General features: G+C 58.7%; 1 protein-coding gene across 3 annotated transcripts in view; it reads left to right on the forward strand.

Moving 5' to 3' along the window:
• Positions 1-21,731, forward strand: part of SOX13 (SRY-box transcription factor 13) — a 37,407-nt gene that overhangs the window by 12,699 nt on the left and 2,977 nt on the right. For 2 of the 3 annotated variants that reach the window (XM_048327952.1, XM_048327955.1), the window contains exons 2-13: positions 16,882-17,083; positions 17,585-17,690; positions 17,829-17,915; positions 18,323-18,495; positions 19,109-19,177; positions 19,325-19,439; positions 19,541-19,623; positions 19,749-19,908; positions 20,098-20,207; positions 20,314-20,410; positions 20,494-20,637; positions 21,168-21,384. In XM_048327952.1, coding sequence (XP_048183909.1) covers positions 16,883-17,083; positions 17,585-17,690; positions 17,829-17,915; positions 18,323-18,495; positions 19,109-19,177; positions 19,325-19,439; positions 19,541-19,623; positions 19,749-19,908; positions 20,098-20,207; positions 20,314-20,410; positions 20,494-20,637; positions 21,168-21,384 — 1,562 coding nt within the window. In that variant the 5' untranslated portion in view covers position 16,882. The remainder of the gene's footprint in view (positions 1-16,881; positions 17,084-17,584; positions 17,691-17,828; positions 17,916-18,322; positions 18,496-19,108; positions 19,178-19,324; positions 19,440-19,540; positions 19,624-19,748; positions 19,909-20,097; positions 20,208-20,313; positions 20,411-20,493; positions 20,638-21,167; positions 21,385-21,731) is intronic. The other variant, XM_048327954.1, reaches the window with a different exon arrangement.

Raw genomic sequence — 21,731 nt, forward strand, 5'->3', positions numbered from 1 at the left:
TCTGTTTCTCCCTCTTTCCCCCCTTCTTTTTTCTCTTTTTCCTCTTGTCTCTCTTTTTTCTCTCTTTTTTCTTTTTTCTCTCTTTTTTCTCTTTTCTCTCTTTTCTCTCTTTTCTCTCTCTTTTCTCTCTTTTCTCTCTCTTTTCTCTTTTCTCTCTCTTTTCTCTCTCTTTTCTCTCTTTTCTCTCTCTTTTCTCTTTTTCTCTCTTTTTTCTCTTTTTTCTCTTTCTTTTCTCTTTTTTCCTCTCTTTTTTCCTCTCTTTTTTCCTCATTTTCCCTCCTTTTTCCTCTCCTTTTCCTCTCCTTTCTCTCTCTCTTTTCTCCATCTTTTCTCTCTCTTTTCTCTCTCTCTCTCTTTTCTCTCTCTTTTCTCTCTTTTCTCTCTCTCTTTTATCTCTCTTTTCTCTTTTTTTTTCTCTTTTGTCTTTTTCCCCCCTCTTTCCCCCCCTCTTTCCCCCTCTTTTCCCCCTCTTTTTTTTTTTTTTTCTCTTTTCTTTTTCAAACCCACCGATTTTCGGAGGCTTTCATGCTGTTAAAAAATAGCAGCTGTCCTTTGACAGCCATGGGCAACCTCGGGACACTTTTCCCCATCATTTCACCGACATCTCCCTCCTCTCTGATTTCTGTCCCACCCACGACACCAGAGCTGCCACCTCTCCCTTCCCAGCAGAGGAAAAGGAGCAGAAATCCCAATTTTTTTGGTTAAAAAATCCCCTTTTTTTCCTCTCTCTTGGAGAAGCTGTTGCTTTTTTTTACTTCCACCAAATCAAGGCACCCAAACCCCACCTCCCTCCTCCCCTCCCCAAAATCCTTCAGGCAGCAAAGTTTATCCCAGGGTGTGAGATGTCCCGAGGGGGAATATCTGGACTTTTTGTCTCCCTGCCGGAATGTCCATTATTCCAGAGGGGATCTGTGCCCTGGAATCCTGGGATGGGGGGAGATGGAGCAGCTCGTAAAGTTTTATGTGCTGGAGGGGCTTGAGTTTCATTTATGGGCTGTGGAGGGAGGGTTTGTGGCCCCGGGAAGGGGGGACGGCAAAGCCGCTCTTCCAGTGGGATTATTTTTAATTTTGGGGTTTTCTGGAGTCCCTGGGAAGGGGGGACGGCAAAGCCGCTCTTCCAGTGGGATTATTTTTGATTTTGGGGTTTTCTGGCATCCCTGGGAAGGGGGAAAGGTAAAGCCGCTCTTCCAGTGGGATTATTTTTAATTTTGGGGTTTTCTGGGGTCCCCTGTGCTCAGCTGGGACCGGGATTTGAGCAGCCGTCGGGTGAAGGTGGCTCTGGGGTGGCACAGGGGTGGTTTGAACGTGCCCACGTGAGGTTTTGGGGGTTCAAACCCCCCCCAAAAAAAGGTGAGGAGTCCATCCCTGCTGCTACCGGGGTCAGCTGGGGCGGTGTCCGGGGCAGAGCGTCCCCGGGACCGGCACTGGGAGATTCCTGGTGAGGACGTGGGGTGGGAGAGTGAATCCCTGTGGGATGCAGGTGAAGGGAATCCCTGGGATGCAGGTGAAGGGAATCCCTGGGATGCAGGTGATGGGAATCTCTGGGATGCAGGTGGAGGGAATCTCTGGGATGCAGGTGGAGGGAATCCCTGGGATGCAGGTGATGGGAATCTCTGGGATGCAGGTGGAGGGAATCCCTGGGATACAGGTGGAGGGAATCTCTGGGATGCAGGTGGAGGGAATCCCTGGCATAGCAGTGATGGGAATCTCTGGGATGCAGGTGAAGGGAATCTCTGGGATACAGGTGAAGGGAATCCCTGGGATGCAGGTGATGGGAATCTCTGGGATGCAGGTGGAGGGAATCCCTGGGATACAGGTGAAGGGAATCCCTGGGATAGAGGGGATGGGAATCTCTGGGATACAGGTGGAGGGAATCCCTGGGATGCAGGTGAAGGGAATCTCTGGGATGCAGGTGAAGGGAATCTCTGGGATGCAGGTGATGGGAATCTCTGGGATGCAGGTGGAGGGAATCCCTGGGATACAGGTGAAGGGAATCTCTGGGATGCAGGTGAAGGGAATCCCTGGGATGCAGGTGATGGGAATCTCTGGGATGCAGGTGGAGGGAATCTCTGGGATGCAGGTGAAGGGAATCCCTGGGATGCAGGTGAAGGGAATCTCTGGGATGCAGGTGAAGGGAATCTCTGGGATGCAGGTGGAGGGAATCCCTGGGATGCAGGTGAAGGGAATCCCTGGGATGCAGGTGAAGGGAATCTCTGGGATGCAGGTGATGGGAATCTCTGGGATGCAGGTGGAGGGAATCCCTGGGATACAGGTGAAGGGAATCCCTGGGATGCAGGTGAAGGGAATCCCTGGGATGCAGGTGAAGGGAATCTCTGGGATGCAGGTGAAGGGAATCTCTGGGATACAGGTGGAGGGAATCTCTGGGATGCAGGTGGAGGGAATCCCTGGGATACAGGTGAAGAGAATCTCTGGGATGCAGGCGGAGGGAATCCCTGGGATGCAGGTGAAGGGAATCTCTGGGATGCAGGTGAAGGGAATCCCTGGGATGCAGGTGAAGGGAATCTCTGGGATGCAGGTGAAGGGAATCTCTGGGATACAGGTGAAGGGAATCTCTGGGATGCAGGCGGAGGGAATCCCTGGGATGCAGGTGAAGGGAATCCCTGGGATGCAGGTGGAGGGAATCCCTGGGATGCAGGTGATGGGAATCTCTGGGATGCAGGTGATGGGAATCTCTGGGATGCAGGTGAAGGGAATCCCAGGGATGCAGGTGGAGGGAATCTCTGGGATACAGGTGGAGGGAATCCCTGGGATGCAGGTGAAGGGAATCCCTGGGATGCAGGTGAAGGGAATCTCTGGGATGCAGGTGATGGGAATCTCTGGGATGCAGGTGGAGGGAATCTCTGGGATGCAGGTGGAGGGAATCCCTGGGATGCAGGTGAAGGGAATCTCTGGGATGCAGGTGAAGGGAATCTCTGGGATGCAGGTGATGGGAATCCCTGGGATGCAGGTGAAGGGAATCTCTGGGATGCAGGTGATGGGAATCCCTGGGATGCAGGTGATGGGAATCCCTGGGATGCAGGTGGAGGGAATCTCTGGGATGCAGGTGATGGGAATCCCTGGGATGCAGGTGAAGGGAATCTCTGGGATGCAGGTGAAGGGAATCCCTGGGATGCAGGTGAAGAGAATCTCTGGGATGCAGGTGGAGGGAATCTCTGGGATGCAGGTGATGGGAATCCCTGGGATGCAGGTGAAGGGAATCTCTGGGATGCAGGTGATGGGAATCCCTGGGATGCAGGTGAAGGGAATCTCTGGGATGCAGGTGAAGGGAATCTCTGGGATGCAGGTGGGCTGTGTGGAGGGAATCTCTGGGATGTGCCCTGCTCTGGAAGCCGCTGCTGTCCCAGCCCCCCGTGTGCTCAGCTCCGGGATCCCAACTCATGACCAACAAACCCAAACAAACTTCCAGGGATGTTGGGGTGGCCACAGCTGCTGGTGTCGCTTTTGGGGGTCCCTCAGAGCAGATCCCGTGGGTTTGGGGGGGTCAGGGACACCATCACCCCACAACCCGTGGCCTCTTTGGGTGCCCGGCTTTGTCCGGAGCCGCGTTCTGCTAGCTCCAGCTTTATCCCACTGCAAACATTCCCGGCTGCTCCGTGCCAGCCGGGCTTTGTGCCTGCACGTGGAATTGCAGAAATCCCAAAAAAAGGCTTCACTCTCCCAGGGAGCACCTTTAACACCCACCGAGGCCACGCTGGCAGCGCCACTCCTGCTTTCCCACCCCGCAACTTCCCGGCAGTGCCGGGGAAACACGCGCTGCTCGTTTTCCTTAAAAATTGCATTTTTTAGAGCAAAATAATCCCCTCCCGGGCAGGGCAGTCGCTACCTCGAGCCCGCGGTGCCGTGGAGGAACAATCTGCCCTCTTTTGTTCTCTGCTCCGCCGAGGGAGCATCGCTGCGGGCCGAGGGCCAGGGGTGAGGGATTCCCACTGCACGGAATCCCGCGGTTGTTAAGGTTGGAAAAGACCTTTGGGATCCAGGGCCAGCACCCCGTTTTCCTTGGGAAAAGAGTGGGGGGTCCAAGCTGCTGCTTTTGGGGAGGCTGAGAGCGGCTGTGGGGCTGTGGCAGCGGGGCTGGTGGGGGAGAGAGATTTGGGGGAGGCTTGGGGGGGCTCAGAACTGATGGAGGGAGGAGTCTGGGGGGCTGAGGAGGAGCTGGGGGGGCTCAGGGCTGGTGGGGCAGGTGGGCTGAGGGTTGATGGGGGAGCTGGGGGTCCAGAGCTGAGGATGAAGGAGCTGAGGGGGCTCAGAGCTGATGGAGGGAGGAGTTTGGGGGGCTCAGGAGGAGCTGAGGGGGCTCAGGGCTGACGGAGGAGTTTGGGGGGCTCAGGAGGCGCTGGGGGGGCTCAGGGCTGAGGCTGGAGGAGTCGGGGAGCTCGGAGCTGATGGAGGACCTGGGCTGGGGCTGATGAAGGAGCTGTGGGGCTCAGGAGGAGCTGGGGGGGTTCAGGAGGAGCTGAGCAGATCCAGGCTGACGATGGAGGAGCTGTGGGGGGCTCAGGAGGAGCTGAGGGGGCTCAGGAGGAGCTGAGGGGGCTCAGGAGGAGCTGGGGGGGCTCAGGACGAGCTGTGGGGGTTCAGGAGATGCTGAACGAGCTGTGGGGGGCTCAGGAGGAGCTGGGGGGGCTCAGGAGGAGCTGAGGGGGCTCAGGAGGAGCTGGGGAGGCTCAGGACGAGCTGTGGGGGTTCAGGAGATGCTGAACGAGCTGTGGGGGGCTCAGGAGGAGCTGGGGGGGCTCAGGAGGAGCTGAGCAGATCCAGGCTGAGGATGGAGGAGCTGTGGGGGGCTCAGGAGGAGCTGGGGGGGCTCAGGACGAGCTGAGCAGATCCAGGCTGAGGCCGGAGGAGCCGGAGGGCTCGGGGCTGGCGGAGCAGCCGCGCTCTGCAGGAGGCAGAGCCCAGAACGCCGAGCAGTCCCGGGGCCGGGTGTTCCCGTGGCTGGGGGTCCCCTGCAGCATCGTGGCCACCCCTGACCAGCCAGGGCCGGGCTCTCCTGGGCTCTGCCGCTTTATTTTCCGCAGGATTTTATGGCGGTTTGGGTTTCGTCGCTCTGCGGGGAGGGAGCTCCGGGCCGCTGCGAAGTTTTGAGCGATGCATCACCAGATTCCCACCCCGCTTTAACCCAGTCGGGAACACGCAGAAGGGAAATAAATTAGCGCAGCTCCTGACAGTTCTGCTGGAAAATATCTCCGTGCTTTTACCCCATCCTGTGCCTGTCGGGGAGGCACTCCAGGGGTGGAATCCAGCCCGGCCATGCCCCGGGGGAGCTGCTGGGTGCTGCCCGTGCCCGGCTGGGCAGCGCGGGGGTTCCTGCAGCACGGGCAATGATGGAGAGGCAGAATTTCAAATATTTCAGACCCGTCTCTCCTGGTTTGGGTCCTTCGGCTGAAGGAACAGGAGCTTCCCCTGGGTGCAATCCTCACGGGAGGAGCTTTTCCCTTTAAAAATGATGGATTTGAGCTAAAAGCAGCAGCAGAAATGTTTGGGGTGAAGTCGGCAGGGCCCCCAGGCAGCAACTTTTGGAAAATTTTTTGGCCTCTTGGAAGCCCTGCTGCCCTCCCTCCCGCCTTCCACCTGTCCAGCCCCACATGGCTGGAGCTGGAGCTGTTCCAACCCCCAAAAAGGGCTCGGCCACCCTCGTCCCCTTCGCCCCCAAACACCCCTTGCACCCCAAATGTCTCCGCGGCTGCTTTTAGCTCAAATCCATCATTTTTAAAGGGAAAAAAACCCGCTTTTTAAAGGGAAAAGCTGCTCCCGTGAGGGTTGCACCGGGGGGCAGCTCCTGTCCCTTCACCTAAAGAACCCAAATCGAGAGGTCTGCGTCTGAAATGTTTGAAATTCTGCCTTGAAATTCTGAAATGAATGCTCTGGTACCAGCCAGCACGTGGAATCGCAGAAATTCCCCCAAAAAAACCCCGCTCAGGGCATGTGATGGTTACAAAAGATGCAGGCGGGCGGTGGCCGCAGCCTCCTGCCACCTTTTCCCTGTCTCTTATCAGAGAGGGACAAGATAAGAAGCCACCCGAGGACCCCCCCGAGAGCACCCAGGCAAAATCCGTTCTTGTTATTGTAATGCAGCTCGTGGCTGCTCATTGTTGGGTGGAAAGAGGAGAGGATATAAATTAAATATAGCCAGGGGAGCTGAAAGGCAGCGTTTGATCGGCTCTGCTGTGGGAAACGGGGTTAGCAGGAGCTGGGGAGGAGAAGTCGGAAGGGAGAAATTTGGGATTTGGAAGGGAGGAATTCACAGTTCGGAAGGGAGAAATTTGGAGTACGGAAGGGAGAAATTTGGAGTATGGAAGGGAGAAAGTCACAATTTTGAAGGGAGAAATTCAGAGTTTGGAAGGGAGAAATTCAGAGTTTGGAAGGGAGATATTCGGAGTTTGGAAGGGAGAAATTCAGAGTTTAGAAGGGAGGAATTCACCTTTTGGAAGGGAGAAATTTGGAGTTTAGAAGGGAGAAATTCACCTTTTGGAAGGGAGAAATTTGGAGTATGGAAGGGAGAAATTCACAGTTTGGAAGGGAGAAATTTGGAGTATGGAAGGGAGAAATTCACAGTTTGGAAAGGAGAAATTCAGAGTTTAAAAAGGAGAAATTCAGAGTTCAGAAGGGAGAAATTCAGAATCTGGAAGGGAGAATTTCAGGGTGACATTGCTGCCGTCCCAACCCTACCCCCCAAAACCTGAAAGCTTTCAGGGGTTGTGCAGCCCTGAGCTCTGCTCTGGTCCCTACAGAGCCCCCAATGCCGCCCACCCCCGCCACCCCTTCAGGGCGCTTTGTCCCCACCGTGTCCCTGCGGGGTGCAGGGAGGGGATGCTCAGGGTGGGCGCAGCTCTGCGGAGGGGCTGGAACGCGTCACCCGCGGTGTCCCCGCCGTGGGGACTGGGAGGCGTCCGCAGCAGCATTTGGGGACCACACAGGGACACAGAGGCGCCGTGGGAGCTGCAGCCTGGGCAGGACGGGCACTGTCCCCTCCAAGAGCCCCGCGGGGTCACCTGCTGGGAGGGAGCTGGCGCGGGGAGGCTTTGGAATGGCAGAGCCCGGGAATGGCAGAGCCCGAGCGTTGGGGAATGCCAGAGCCCGGCCTTATCTTTTGTCTGGAACAATGGAGGGCTCGGCCCTATTGTTCTCCTCTCACGCCCAGCGGAAAGCGGGGTCCCCTGGGGCACGGGCTGGCTCAGGAGCGTGCCTGGATCCATGGGCAGGGACCCCTCGTGGGTGCTGCTGCAGCGAGTTCCCCGCAGGGAGCCCTTTCCCCGCTGGTTTTCCCGGTGGATTTTAGGAGCGGGGAAGGTCTCCTGCAGGGCCCGGCTGCGGGCAGGGCAGGGCAGAGCAGAATTTGTCGTTTTTAGAGGCTCTTTTAGGGATTTGGGCTCCCAGGTCTGTGGCTGCGTCCTTCCTGCTGCCTCTCCTCGAGTCCATCCTGGGAATTGGGCTGTGGAAAACACATTTTGCATGCGGGATTTGTGTGTTTCCCCCCCAAAAAAAGCCGGTTCTGGAGGCTGGGCAAAGCCAGCACAGCCCAGGGAACAGGCACAGGAGCCCAGGACTCCTCAGGCTGCAAGCAGAGCCCCAAAATCCACCCCCCAAATCCTTTGGTTTGCCCAGAGGGGACGAGCAGCACATCCCAGTTTTTTGGGACCAGGCTGGGCTGGGCACGTGGAGGCCGGAGCTGCCAATTCCCGCTGCTCAGGGACTCCAGGGGAAATCGGGATAGAGCAGGGGGGTGACCCGGGTGCCACCAGGCACAACGAGCCCCTCGTGTGCTGCAGAAGCCCCAGCTGGACGCTCTGGAGGAGTTGGACACCGTGTCCTAAAAGGGGAGGGACGATGGCTTCTGGTCTGTGCTGGCTTTTGTTGTGCAGCAAAAACCGCCCCAAAAACCTTGTTCCCAAATCCCTCTGCTCCCTCAGAGGTCAGGAAGCCGTTTGGGAGCTGAATTTCCTGGGTTTTAATTCCTCCAAATCCAGCAGGGAGAGGAAGGGTGAGGCCCAAAGCCATCCCCATGGGATGGGGGTGATTTGGAGGTCGCTGTTCCCGGATCCCTTTGGATCCAGCAGTGGGATGGAAGGTGGGGTGTCCCACACTCCATAACCCAGGGGTGTCTCCCTGAGCTGAAAATAGTGGCCAAAAAATGACAAAAGAGGGCCAAAAATGGCTCCCAGGCCCTTGTGCAGTTTCTTGTCCACGTGAGGCCTGCGGAAGCGCCACCACCGCCGGATGCTCCGCATCAGCCACGGTGGGGGATGAGCTCAGGAACCGAAATCCACACCCTAAACCCAGGCAAACATCACCAAAACAGAACCAAACATCGCCAAAACAACCATGGTTGAGGGGCCAAAAATGTTTTTCTCAGGGCGTTTCATCCATCCCTGATTCCCGTGAGCCGGAGCCCAACAGGAACGGAGTCAGGGCTGCTTTTGGTGAGGGATTTTGGGGCAGGAGAGGGTTTTGGGGCAGGAGATGATTTTGGGGCAGGTGAGGAGCAGCCAGTGGCACCCTCAGGCCGCCTCTTCCCTCAGAGTGAGGTTGGTGATGGCCCTGATGGCTCCTGGGGCAGCTCCCAAAACACCAGGAAGAAAATTCCATCGCTGGAATGTGCAGCGACCCCAACATCTGGAGCTCCCCGTGCCCCGAATTTGGGCAAATTTGGGAAGTTTCTCCACGTCCCTCCATGGGACATTTTGGAGGTGAGGACCCATTTGTTGCAGCTCAGGGCACCGAGTGCAGGGACCCCAAAGGTTTCCGGGGCGCTGCTGGCTGCGGTTGTAGGGCGGAAACGCGGCCCCGTAAGAATTCGGGGTGCGATTCGGGGCTTGGGTGCCATGGGTGAGAGGCCCCAGGGCTGGCTCCAAGCACCCTTGGGTGCTCCTGGGTGTGCCCAGCAATCCTGGGAAACACGAGGTGGGATTGGCGCCCGCAAATGGGAAAACTTGGAAAAACGAGGGAATTAGGGGAAGGTGGAAAATGCCATAAAAACTCAAGGATGGGGGGTTCTGGACGTGGGTGATGCCGTGGGAGGAAACTCCCAAAGCCTGGAAAAAGAAGGAATTAGTGGGAGGTGTAAAATTCCATGGAAAACTCAAAGATGGGCGGTTATCGGCTGGGATGGAGACCTCCAAGACCTGGGAAAAAAAGGAGTTAGTGGAAGGTTTAAATCCCATTAAAGCTCAAGGACGGGGGGTTATGGATATGGGTTTTGACGTGGCATGGACACCCCAAACTCCTGGAAAAAGAAGGAATTCTTGGAAGGTGTAAAATTCTGTGAAAGATCAAGGATGGGGGTTATGGACTGGGATGGACCCGAAATAGCACCAGGTTCTTCACATTCCCAGCACCACCCACGGATTTCCCATGGAAAAAAAGGGTTTGGGAAGTGCTTCCCTCCCACTGGGAGATGCGGGGCAGGAGGGTGAGCCCCGCTTTTGGGGTTTTTTTTCCCAATGGGACCAGAAGAAAGCTTGGATCAGGCGATAGAAAAGTCTTGTTTAATGTGTTGGTTTAAAGTCTGGTTTAAAATCTGGTTTAAAGCCTTGTTTACACTCAGCCTCAGCTCAGCCACCCCCCACCCCCCCAGCCCCGGCTGTGCCTGGAAACTCTGAGTGACAGAAATGACACAAAACCCCAGATCGGCCACCCCGATAAACCCCGAGGGCACCTTGGGGCGAGGGCAGGGCAGCAGCTCCCAGGCTCGCCGTGCCAGGCTCGCCGTGCCAGGCTCCGGGTGAGTTGTCCCCATCCTTGTCCTGGATTTTTCTTGATTTCCCTGGGTTTCGTCACTTTTTAAATTGAATTCCCCTCATCCCCACCGTGGGGTGGGTTGGGGAGTGAGGTGATGGCCCGGAGGGGATTTGGGAGCTGCTCCAGGGATTTCTGCTGGATCCCAAGGAGCTGGAGTTCCCATCACCCCTCTGTGGGTTATGGGGTTGATCTAACCCCGCTGGGTTTTGGGGTAAAGGCTCAGCACACGGGGGAGGTTTCTGCATCCGAAACTTCTTTGAAAGTTTATTTCTGGTGAGGAAAAAAAGGCTAAAATGGGTAAATCCCCATTTTTCAGAGCGCTGGGCTTCCCTCTATTAAAGAGGGAATATTTTGGGGTTTTCTTGGGTTTTAATGCCGGGGAGGTGGGAAGGGCTGAGGAAAAGGGGGAAAAAGAAAAGGGTTTTGCTGGAGGTTTAGACCTGGGATTTTCTGGGAAGGGGATTTTCTGGGAAGGGGAATTTGTGCTTTCACACTTCTCCCCACCATCCCTGCCCCTGGTTTCCCTCTCCTGAGCATCCCCTTTTCCTAAAGATCCTATCAGCCCCATAAAATTCCCTGGACGTAAACCCGGAGGTGCTTCAAGGAACCTTTTCCTTACGGATTTATCCCTTTGAGTGCAAGAACCAGCTCAGACCATCCCGGCGGGTCTGGAGGCCAGGAAACGGGAATGACCAGTGCTGGTCCCGTGGCTTGTCCTGGGATTGTTCCCATGCCTGGGACGGGGGGAGGAACTTTGCAGGGTTGGAAATAATTCCAGCGCCGCGGAGTTTCCTCCGCTTCCCTGATGAGATCATTCCCCGGCTCATAAATCCCACGGCCAGGAAGTTCCACCTGAGGTTCAGGCGGATTTTTTTCCGCCCCCCTCCCTCCCGTGTTTCAAACCCTCCCTACGGCAGAAGGAAAAATGTGTTTGGGTCGTGGCTGTGAAAAGCGTGGCCCTGGGCCAGGGGACGCCCAGGGAAGGATCCGGCTGCTTCCAGGGATTTGGGTTTATTTGGATAATTATGGACCTCCCGGCTGGGTTTTGTCACACAGGCTCATGGGAGGCAGAATCCCTGGATTTGGGGTTGGGAAGGGAAATCTTGGCTGTTTTTAGGGCAGGGAGAAGTCAAGGGATCCTAAAGGATGAATCCCCTTGGAATACCGGGAAAGCAGAGGGAGCGGGAAGCTGGAAATTCTCCATCCGAAGGGACACTGGGATGTGTCCCAGAGCTCCGGGATGAATCCAATGGATCCCTGGGAATGTGTGGGGCATGAATCCAACCGATCCCTGTGCCCACAGGGAACGTGTGGGGCTGGTTCATCCTTATCAGGCTTTGTTGGGAGGCTTTGTTTTCCCATTCCCGCCCACCTGGAGCATCCCACTGGGATCCTGCCGGTGCCTCTGGCCACAGGGAGGCCAAGAGGGTGAGTTGGATTTGGCCAGGAGAGAGGGATAATCCCATGGGAAAAGCAGGAGCGGAGCCGCTGAGGGCAGAGATGGATCTGCTGTAGTTTAGTCCTCGTCCCATTTCCTGGGACACCAGGGTCTCCTGGAATTTATAGGGGATGGAAAACATCCCTGATGGAGAACATGGAGCATCCCATGAAGCCTCCCAGATCCTCCTCTTCCCCTTGGCCCAACCTGGGAATTCCTCTTCTCCTCCCTGCCTTGCGTTTGAGCGAGTTTAGGGATGAATCCTTGTTATTTTCCCTCTCTCCTCAAGTTTTGGAGAGTGGGATTGATTGGATTTGCCCCCAAAACTCTGCTGGAATTCTTCAGGGAGAGACACATCTCATTAATAATCCTGGATACGGCCTGGAGGCCTCTGGAAGAGGTAGGCTGGGTTTTTTGGGATAGAATCTGTAAAAATGGGTGTCATTTCGTCAGGATTCAATCCTCCATGGGCGCTCTGGAGAGCTGGATTGCTCCTTTCCATCTTCAAAGATGGAAAATCGATGTTTTCCCCCCCCCAAAAAAAACCCATAACGTGGCAGTGCTGAGACAATTCCCGGGGTGAGGAGGGGACATCCCCCCCACGGGGACACCAGGATGGGGGTCCCACACCCCTGGAGAGGGTCCCTGCTGGAAGTGGAGGTGGCACAAGCAGAGGGGTGACCCCGGCTCCTTCCTGTGCCGGCTGTTCCTGGGAGTTTCCGTGATGCCGGTGCTGTCACCGGAGCGTCACCGCTGTGCCCTGACCCCATGGGGACGTTTCCGGATGTTTCCAGAGGCCGTTTGGCCTTCAGGGAAGGAGAAGTGGCCTGCAGGGAACTGAGGGTGGATGGAGGATGGACAAAGGCCCGGCTGGTTTGGGTGGGCAGTGGGAAATGCCAGTTCCTGCTCACCCCAAAGGTCTTGGCAGGATGGAAAGGGGCATTTGGGATCTGCGGGGTCTCTTTGGGATGCTGATTTTCCATTGGGTACCGCTGGGAAGGACACTCCAGGCAATTCCCATCCTGTCCCCTCGTGCTCCCGCTGCCCCTTGGAGCATCCCCCTCCCCAAATCCTCCGTGCCCACCACAGATCTCCCATCTCAGCGCGGATTTTGCAGCTTTTCCGGCGCCCCGAGCTCTCCGGGCGGGGGAGCTTTGGGTTTTTCCGCTGTCGAGTGCAGGTGAGGTGTCGAGAACGCGGGGGCGGCCGAGGATTGGGCAGAGCCCAAATTTGGAGCGTTTCCGCTGCCGCTTTGTGGGGCAGCGGGGTGGGCACAGAGCCCCGCAGGGGACACGTGCTGCGAGCGCTGACACGCGGAGCTGTGGCTCTGGTGTGGCAGCGGTGCCGTTTCTGGGGCTGAAAATGCTCATCCCCTTGCTTTTTGGGGTTAAAAGAGAGAATTTTTCCCAACAAGCAAACCCTGAGGTCTTGCATTTCCTCATCCATGCGTTTTCCCACTCCCATGGATGGACGGCACATTCCACCTCCCCCACGGCCACCTGCCATTCCCAGGGAATGACCCCTCATCCCGGGATGCTCCGGATCCCCAGGGAAGGGACGGCAGCCCCATGAACTTCCCCCAACCAGGGACATCGGCCACCCCTGGCCATCCCTGCCCTGGCACGGCAGAGCAAACATCCATTCTTTTCTCTTGGAAGACACCCGGGGCGGAAACGCTTGGAAGCGGCTCCGAAAGGACATTCCAAGTCTGGCAGGAAAGTGGCCCCACTCCTCTGGCAGGAGATGGGCTATTGTCTGTCCCGGTAGCTGGCTGGGATTCCTCAGGTTCTGCCTGGAAGAGGAAAATGTCCGTGTGTGTCTATTTTTTCCTCTGCCCTCTCCCGGGGGTGTCGGGGCCGCTGCTCGTGCCGGTGGTGGGGCCGTCGTTGCTCCTCTGGTGTTTCCTCCGTGGATTTTTCCCTGATTTCCCCGATTTCCTGGGTTGTGGTGGCGGGATGAGGCCGTGGGGGTTTTGGGATGATTGGGCAGCACGTTGGGCTCCTGAAGGGAAGAGCCATGGATGGAGAGATTGGGAGGGAGGAGAGCAAAGCTCCCAAGAGCTGGGACAACCTGATGGGCAGGACGGGAGGGTCATCCCAAAAATCTGGGCAGCCCAGCTCGCCCAGCAGCTGACCAAATGTCCCTTTGCTGTCCCTGGGGTAGGATTGTCCCCAAATCGAGGGGCAGGATGAGCCCTGGAGCAGGAGTGATGTGACACAGGGATCTCAGCACCTCCTGGATCCCCAGGCTCCTGTTCTGTTGGGATCTCATCTCTTAGATCCTCAAGCTCCTGCAGTGCCGGGATCCTGGCATTTCTTGGATCCCCAAATTCCTGCTGTGCCAGGATCTTGGCATCTCTTGGATCCCCAAGCTCCTGCAGTTCTGCAATCTTGTTGCCTCTTGGATTCCCAAACTCCTGCAGTGCCAGGATCTTTGTGGCTCTCAGATCCCGAATTCCTGCAGGGCTGGGATCTCAACATCTCTCGGATCCCAAGCTCCTGCAGTGCCAGGATTTTGGCATTTCTCAGATCCCAAGCTCCTGCAGTGCCAGGATTTTGGCATTTCTCAGATCCCAAGCTGCTGCAGTGCCGGGATTTTGGCATTTCTTGGATCCCAAGCTCCTGCAGTGCCAGGATTTTGGCATTTCTCAGATCCCAAGCTGCTGCAGTGCCGGGATTTTGGCATTTCCTGGATCCCAAGCTCCTGCAGTGCCGGGATTTTGGCATTTCTCGGATCCCCAAACCGGTGCTGGGCAGGGTGGGGGTTTTCTGGCACCTCATCCCCCTTTCCCGGTGCCTGGAGCCGTTCTGCTCCGCACAACCAGGGCCGATAGGATCAGGCCTGGCTGGCGGGCAGGAAGGGTGGCACGGCCACCGGGAGAATTGCAGGACGTGCTGTTCATGGGTACGAACCAGGAAAAAAATTCTGTCGCCATCCCGAAAATCTTGGAATTGCCGGGCTGGGAATGGGAGGCAAGGTGAAATATGGGAATTTCGGGGCTTTGCTGCTTGTGGGATGAGCCCCCAAAACGCTGCGAGGGGAGGGAGCATCCCATGAGGATTCGGGATCTGTTTCCATCCTCGGGGCTGGCACTTCGCATCCCAACCCCATTCCCTCCCTTCCTCCCCACCCCGGGTTAAATGGGGAACATTAAAGGCCAAGAAGATCCCTTTCGCTGCCAGTGCCAGGGCGATTGTTCCATGCCCATTGTGTGCCCCAGGCAGCCCCGGAGCCCACACCTGAGACCCGCCTGGAACGGGATAACAGCGCGTTTCCCCCTTTTTTTCCCCTTTTTCCCCTGTTTGCTCGGCAGAGCAGATAATAAACCCTCAATGAGGCCTCGTTCAAACGCGGCCCCATTACAGGGCCGGGCCCGTTCGAAGAGGGAGCTTCCAGCGGCACCGGGAGGTGAAGCGCGATGGGAACGGGACCCGCGGGAGGGGCGCGATGGGATTTTGTGCCCGTCTCAAACCAAAGGCATCGCTCGGTGCTGCTGTTGTTGCCTTGGGCAGCACCCCCAACCCACCAACCCTGGGTTTTTCCCTGGATTAACACAAAAAAAGCTGGGAAAAGGGAGTTTCACCCACACCTGAGGGGCTGAGGTGGAGAAGCGCTGCCGTGCTGCGCGTTCCTGCCTCAGTTTCCCCACCTGTAGCACATCCCTGTGAGGCCAATCCTTGCTGGAGCTTCCAAGCATGTCCGCTCCTTCCCGGCGATGGATTTTGGGGGCCGGGTGGCCCCGGCCAAGGTGAGCCGGGGCAGGAAGGGGCGCCGCAGGATGCGGCAGCCCCCGGGCGATGCGGGGCCGGGAGGAAACCCGGCGGGTTTGTTCGGCGGAGGGCGAGGGAACCGAGATTAAAAAAAGCCCCGCTAAGATCAGAAAGGCTGGCGAGCACAGTGCCCTATTGTGGAGCTGTCACACTTCCCTTTACTTTATTGCTTTTGTCCAACACCCCATTGTTCCACTTCCTTTTGTCCCCTATTCACAGCCCTGGCTTTTCATTACCCAGCCGGCCTTGTTGTTTTCATTTCTTTTGTTTGAAGTTCCTGAGAGGAAGGTTTTATTTTCAGCCGTTTGATTAATTCGCAGCTTGAGCTGGGCTTTGTTTGTTATGTAATTGCTGCCCCCCGAGCCGGGCGGCCCAGCTCAGCCCTCCCCACCCCGCTTTGCACCCCCAAACTGGGTTTAGGGGCTCCTGATTGGGGGTCTGGGAGGTGAGAGCGTGCTGGGTTTGGGGTGGCAGCCCCCAGGCAGGTGCTGTCCCCATTCCAGCGCAGTCCCACAACCCAGATCCCAGTTCCTGGTGGCGTCCGGGGTAAATCCCTTCCCTAACAGCCTCCTTTTCCCATTATTCCCACCTGAAAGGCGAGGACGATGCTTGTTCCCATTCTTGCAGTGTGCTGTGAGGGCTGGTGGCCTCGAGAAGGCAAATCTCCATGGGCACGGCCCTGTGGGCACCGCCGATCCTGGCGCTCGCTCTTGGATACGGCACCGCCCGCCCTGGCACTGGGAGCCAGGAATGGGACAATGTTTTAGGGAGAGACCCCACGGAATGGAATCCCCTTGGGGTGTTACAGCCCGTCCCCTGTAAAACTCATCGTCATTTCTGCGGTGCCCGTCCAGCAGCGCCGGGAGAGGGGTTGGCACCCGCAGAGGTTTTGGTGGCATCAGGGAGAGCCATTCCCGGTGCCAGCGCCTTGTCCTGGTGGGGGCCTGGCCGGTGCCGTGCCAGGGACTCCCAGAGGAGCAGTTCTGGTGCCATCCCAGCCCAGTGGCGTGCCAGGGACTCCCAGAGGAGCAGTTCTGGTGCCATCCCAGCCCAGTGGTGTGCCAGGGACTCCCAGAGGAGCAGTTCTGGTGCCATCCCAGCCCAGTGGCGTGCCAGGGACTCCCAGAGGAGCAGTTCTGGTGCCATCCCAGCCCAGTGGCGTGCCAGGGACTCCCAGAGGAGCAGTTCTGGTGCCATCCCAGCCCAGTGGCGTGCCAGGGACTCCCAGAGGAGCAGTTCTGGTGCCATCCCAGCCCAGTGCCGTGCCAGGGACTCCTGGAGGAGCTGTTCTGGTGGCCGATCCCAGTCCCAGCCCTATGCCATGCCAGGGACTCCTGGAGGAGCTGTTCTGGTGGCCGATCCCAGTCCCAGCCCTATGCCATGCCAGGGACTCCCAGAGGAGCCGTTCTGGTGGCCGGTCCCAGTCCCAGGTCCCTCCCATGCCAGGGATTCCCAGGGGATCAGTTCTGGTGCCATCCCAGCTGTTGTTGGGCAGAACCAGGATTTCCACTTCCCGTGGGAACGGCAATCCTGCTGCTGCTCCGATGGCTTTCTAAGCACAGCTCCTGGAGCGCTGAGGGGGCACCGGGGACCCCTGGGGTGCTGGCACAGGTCCCTGTCCCCCGGCTGTCACCACGAGCCTGAGCTTGGCTGGACACGGCACCTCATTGTCCCTCAATCCCAGTCTCTGGGCTGCCTTTAGGAATTCATTCCCCCATCCCAAGGGTTGGTTGCCCTGAGCACTGAGCCCCAAAAACCTGGAAAACCGGGAACCAGAGCTCAGCTTTGCCCATAGCAAAACCCACGGGTGTTGTCCTTGCACTGAGGGGCACCCAAGGATGGAGCCAGGCTGGGAGAGGGGCGCCCATGCCCGGGGGTGCCCCGTGGCCGTGGTGACCTCCCCGCTGTCCGCAGGATGTCCATGAGGAGCCCCGTGTCGCCGCCCCTGGAGCTGGATGGAGCGGGCACCATGGTGAACTGCGCCGTCAAGACGGAGGAGAAGAAGGAGGGCGGCCCCGAGACCCCCGCGGGGGCTGCCCCCAGCGCCGAGCCCCGGCCCCACGACCCCCCAGGGCCACCGCCCAGGGATGGCACCGACCCCCAGGCCCTGCCACAGGTGGGTGTGACCAACGTGGCCCCACCCCTGCTCCAGACCCTCCCATCCTGTGGAGCAGAGTGTGGCTGCTCCCCCGGGTGGTTTTTCCTCATCCCGAGGATTTAAAATGGAAATCTGAGGCTCTCCTGAGGTTTTTTGGCTGCTCTCGGGTCATCCCTGGGGTTTGAGGGTGTCACCTTTGGCGTGGAACTCCCCACCAGCCCGCTCCGGGTGCTCCTCATCCCTTCAGCCTCCGTTTTCCATTGTCCTTGGGGTTTTCCCTCTCCCTGACCGCTCCCTGCTCTGGGGAAAGGAGCTCTGAGGAGCCGGCCAGGCTGGATAAACGGGAGAAAATTCCAGCCTTTCCGGCATGAAGAGCAGCGACGCTCTCTAGATGGGCTTCAGGGAATGTGCCTGGCAGAGCGTGCTCCAGCCCCCAGCATCCCACCGGATCGGGATCTCCCATCCTGGGGGTGTCCCTGGCAGTGGCAGCAGTGCCCAGTGACATTCCATGTCCCATAGGAATCCTGCTCTCCCACTGGGGACGTTCCCGAGCCCCGGCGTTCTGCCTTGGAGCCGGCCAGCAGCGGCCAGGAGAAGCTGGACTTCAACAGGAACTTGAAGGAAGGTGGGAAATATTCCCAAGGGGCCTTTTGGGATCCCTTCAGGCCCCTCAGGATTTTCCCAGATTTGTGGGATGGGCCGAGCAATGGTGCAGAGCTCTGGGATGAGCTCACCTGGTTGTCCTCTCCTCCCTGGCCTCCAGTGATGCCGACCATCGAGAAGCTGCTGTCCAGCGACTGGAAGGAGCGGCTGCTGGGCCGGAACACGGCTGAATCCAAGGAAGTGAAAGGTGGGATCCACCTCCAGCAACCTCCCTCCCGCATCCCAGCTGGAAATGCGGCGTTTCCCACCAAAGCAGGGGGGAGATGGTCGTGTTTCATAGGGATTTGTTCCTTTTTAAATTAATTTCTTCGGGCTGAGCATCTCTGGTGCCTCTGACTGCACAGAGGGCAGTTCAGCACGTGGGGATCTTTCCATCCTCCCAAATCTGACATTCCCTGGTCACCCAGACGTGGCACCGGTGGCTGTTGGACTTCTCTGCTTCACATTTTCCGTGCCCACCCCAAAGATTTCCCATCTCCCTCCCCAAAGGGAATGGGAATTGCACTCCTTAAATAAAACCACCTCCATCCCGCATCGTGCTGCTGACCCTCTCCTCCTCCCTGACGCTCATGCAGGCGGCTTTTTCACCCCCAGGGACCCAGGAGAGCCTGGCAGAGAAGGAGCTGCAGCTGCTGGTGATGATCAACCAGCTGTCCACGCTGCGGGACCAGCTCCTGACGGCGCACTCGGAGCAGAAGAACATGGCCACGATGCTCTTCGAGAAGCAACAGCAGCAGATGGAGCTGGCACGGCAGCAGCAGGAACAGGTGGGGACCCCCCATCCCTCCAGGGATCCCTTTGGGGTCACAGGAGCAGGTGGGGACCCCCCATCCCTCCAGGGATCCCTTTGGGGTCGCAGGAGCAGGTGGGGACCCCTCATCCCTCCAGGGATCCCTTTGGGGTCACAGGAGCAGGTGGGGACCCCCCATCCCTCCAGGGATCCCTTTGGGGTCGCAGGAGCAGGACAGGCGTCCCTTGGGAGTGGCAGGGAGGTGGCTTTGGGGTGCCGTTTTCCCATCCCAAAGCCTCCCTGCCTCACTCCCTTGGAGCTGGGAGGACCAAGGGTGGAAGGAGACGGGGGTTGAGCTCCTTAAGATGAACAAACCGCCCCAGCTCCTCCCTGATCCCTGAACACCAATTTTTCCTCTCCCAAGGGCAGGGGTGACACTGCTGTGACACCCCACGGTGGGGGTGACAGGTCCCTGCCAGCCCTTGTGTCCCTCGAGGTGGCTCAGGGGCAGCTCAGTCCTTCCTCCTGCCCTTCCCACCACCCTGGGGACCCTCTGCAGACCCTTTTTTGTGGTTCTGGGTGGGTTCTGCCGGGCTGGAGGCCAGCCCAGCGCTGTCCTTGATGTCACTAACCCTCTGTCCCCTCCCCAGATCGCCAAGCAGCAGCAGCAGCTCATCCAGCAGCAGCACAAGATCAACCTCCTACAGCAGCAGATCCAGGTAAAGGCGGGGGACACCTCCCCTGTCCCCTTCCCCGTGTCCCCCTCCCTGTGCTGGGTGACCGCAGCCTCCCCACGTCCTGCTGTCCCCTCCCGTGGGTGACAGCGTTGATCCCGTGTCTCTCTGCCCTGTCCCTGTCCCCTCCAGCAGGTCAACATGCCCTACGTGATGATCCCCGCCTTCACCTCCAGCCACCAGCCCCTCCCGGTCACCCCCGAGTCCCAGCTGGCGTTGCCCATCCAGCCCATCCCCTGCAAACCAGGTCAGTCGGGTCCCCCTGGGGCTGTGCCAGCCCTGCAGGGTGGCCTTGTCCCCCAGCCATGTCCCTGCTGGCCCCCAACCTCTGTCCCTCTGCTCCCGCAGTGGATTACCCGGTGCAGCTCCTGCACAGCCCCCCTCCTGCCACGCTGAAGAGACCCGCGGGCCCGGGCCACCTCCAGATGCAGGTACAGCCCCAAAAACCTCGTCAACCCCTGCTACAGCCCCCCAAAAATCCCTCCATGCCCCGGCCTGGGGGGTTTGGGGACAGCTCTTCACCCCCTCGCCATCCCTCCCTCCTCCTCCTCCTCAGGAGACCTCGCAGCCACTGAACCTGACAGCCAAACCCAAAGGTTCCGAGCTCCCCAGTGCCTCCAGTTCGCCCAGTTTGAAGATGAGCAGCTGCCAGTCCCTCACGCCGAGCCATGGGGCCACCAGGGAGCTGCAGGCCAGCCCGTCCAACCTCCCTCTGGGTGCGTTCCCAAGTGCCCTTTGGATTTTCTGGGACAAGTGACATCCCTGCTCCTCCTGGGGGTGACCTGGGTGGGCACCCCGGGCCGTGCCACCCCTCGGGGTGCAGCTGTGACGCTCAGGGCGGGCTGGGTGCTGCAAGGGGTCGGCAGGGTGGCCGCTGGCACTGATGGATGCCCGTATCCTGCCAGGATTCCTGGGAGAGGGCGATGCCATCACCAAAGCCATCCACGACGCGCGGCAGCTGCTGCATGGCCACGGCGCCGCCATGGAGGGGCCACTGGGCAGCCCCTACCGCAAGGTGAGGGTCACTCTGGGTGGTCAGCGTCCCCTCTGCCACCCCAGTGTCACCAGCCACAGCTGTGCCCTGGCTGGGGGGGCCGGCTCCTGACCCCGCTGTCTCGCAGGAGCACGTGGGGATCGACTCCTCCCCGGTGAAGGAGAGGATGGAGGAGACCCCGGGCCACCGGCTGGACGAGGCTCTGCTGACCTGCGAGATGGACGGTGAGCACGGCCGGGAGCATCGTGGTGACCCCAGGTTTGCTCCGTCCTCCCTCTCCTGCCCTCATCCTGAGTGTCCCTCGCAGGCTCCCGGCACTTCCCGGAGTCCAGGAACAACAACCACATCAAGCGGCCCATGAACGCCTTCATGGTGTGGGCCAAAGACGAGCGGAGGAAGATCCTGCAGGCGTTCCCGGACATGCACAACTCCAGCATCAGCAAGATCCTGGGTGAGATCCCGGGGCAGGACCCCCTGGAGGGGTGGGAACAAAATCCTGAGGCAGGATCCCTCTGCATCCCCATGGAGGGACCTCCCTGAGCTGGGGCAGGTCAGGGAACCTGAGGGGATAAATCCTGGGAAGAGCCTGGGGAAGATCAGGGAACCTAGGGGATAAATCCTGGGAACTGCCTGAGGAAGGTCAGGGAATGAGGGGATGAATCCTGGGAAGTGCCTGAGGAAGGTCAGGGAATGAGGGGATGAATCCTGGGAAGAGCCTGGGGAAAGTCAGGGAACCTGAGGGGATGAATCCCTGGAAGTGCCCAGGGAAAGTCAGGGAAGCTGTTCCCAATATTCTGGGAGAGCTGGCTGTGGCACGGGGCTCCCACCAGCACAGCTGCAAATCCAGCTGCTGTTCATTAATTACCAGCATTCATTCTCTAATTAACCACCAGCACCAATTAACCTTGCTCTGGGTTCATCCCAGCCGCGATTTCCTTGCTTGGGCAGGGTGTGAGGACGCTCTGCTCCTTCCCCACGCAGGATCCCGCTGGAAATCCATGTCCAACCAGGAGAAGCAGCCGTACTACGAGGAGCAGGCGCGTCTGAGCCGGCAGCACCTGGAGAAGTACCCGGATTACAAATACAAGCCCCGGCCCAAGCGCACGTGCATCGTGGAGGGCAAGCGGCTGCGCGTGGGCGAGTACAAGGCGCTGATGAGGAACCGGCGCCAGGACGCCAGGCAGGGATACGTGATAGGGTAACTTGATAAGGGAGAGCTCTGACCCCCATCCAGGGGGCTCTGAGGGGTGGCGCTGGGGTGGGGCTCAGCCGGTGACGTTGGGTGGGGGCTCAGCTGGTGGCCATCAGGTTTGTGCTCGCCTGGCACCAATGGGGTGGGTCCCGACTTGGGGTTCAAGTTGATCTTTGTGGGGTGGGTGCCCACCTGGTACCAATGAGGTGGGTGGCATCTGGTGCCCATGGGTTCGGTGCCCACCTGGCACTCATGGGGTGGGTCCTCACCTGGTGCCCACGAGGTTGGTGCTCACCTGTCACCAGTGGGGCAAGTGCTCTTATAGGGTTGGTGGCCACCTGGCACCTGTGGGG

The sequence above is a fragment of the Corvus hawaiiensis genome, chromosome 24 (genome assembly GCF_020740725.1).
Source record: "Corvus hawaiiensis isolate bCorHaw1 chromosome 24, bCorHaw1.pri.cur, whole genome shotgun sequence".
Classification (NCBI taxonomy): domain Eukaryota; kingdom Metazoa; phylum Chordata; class Aves; order Passeriformes; family Corvidae; genus Corvus; species Corvus hawaiiensis.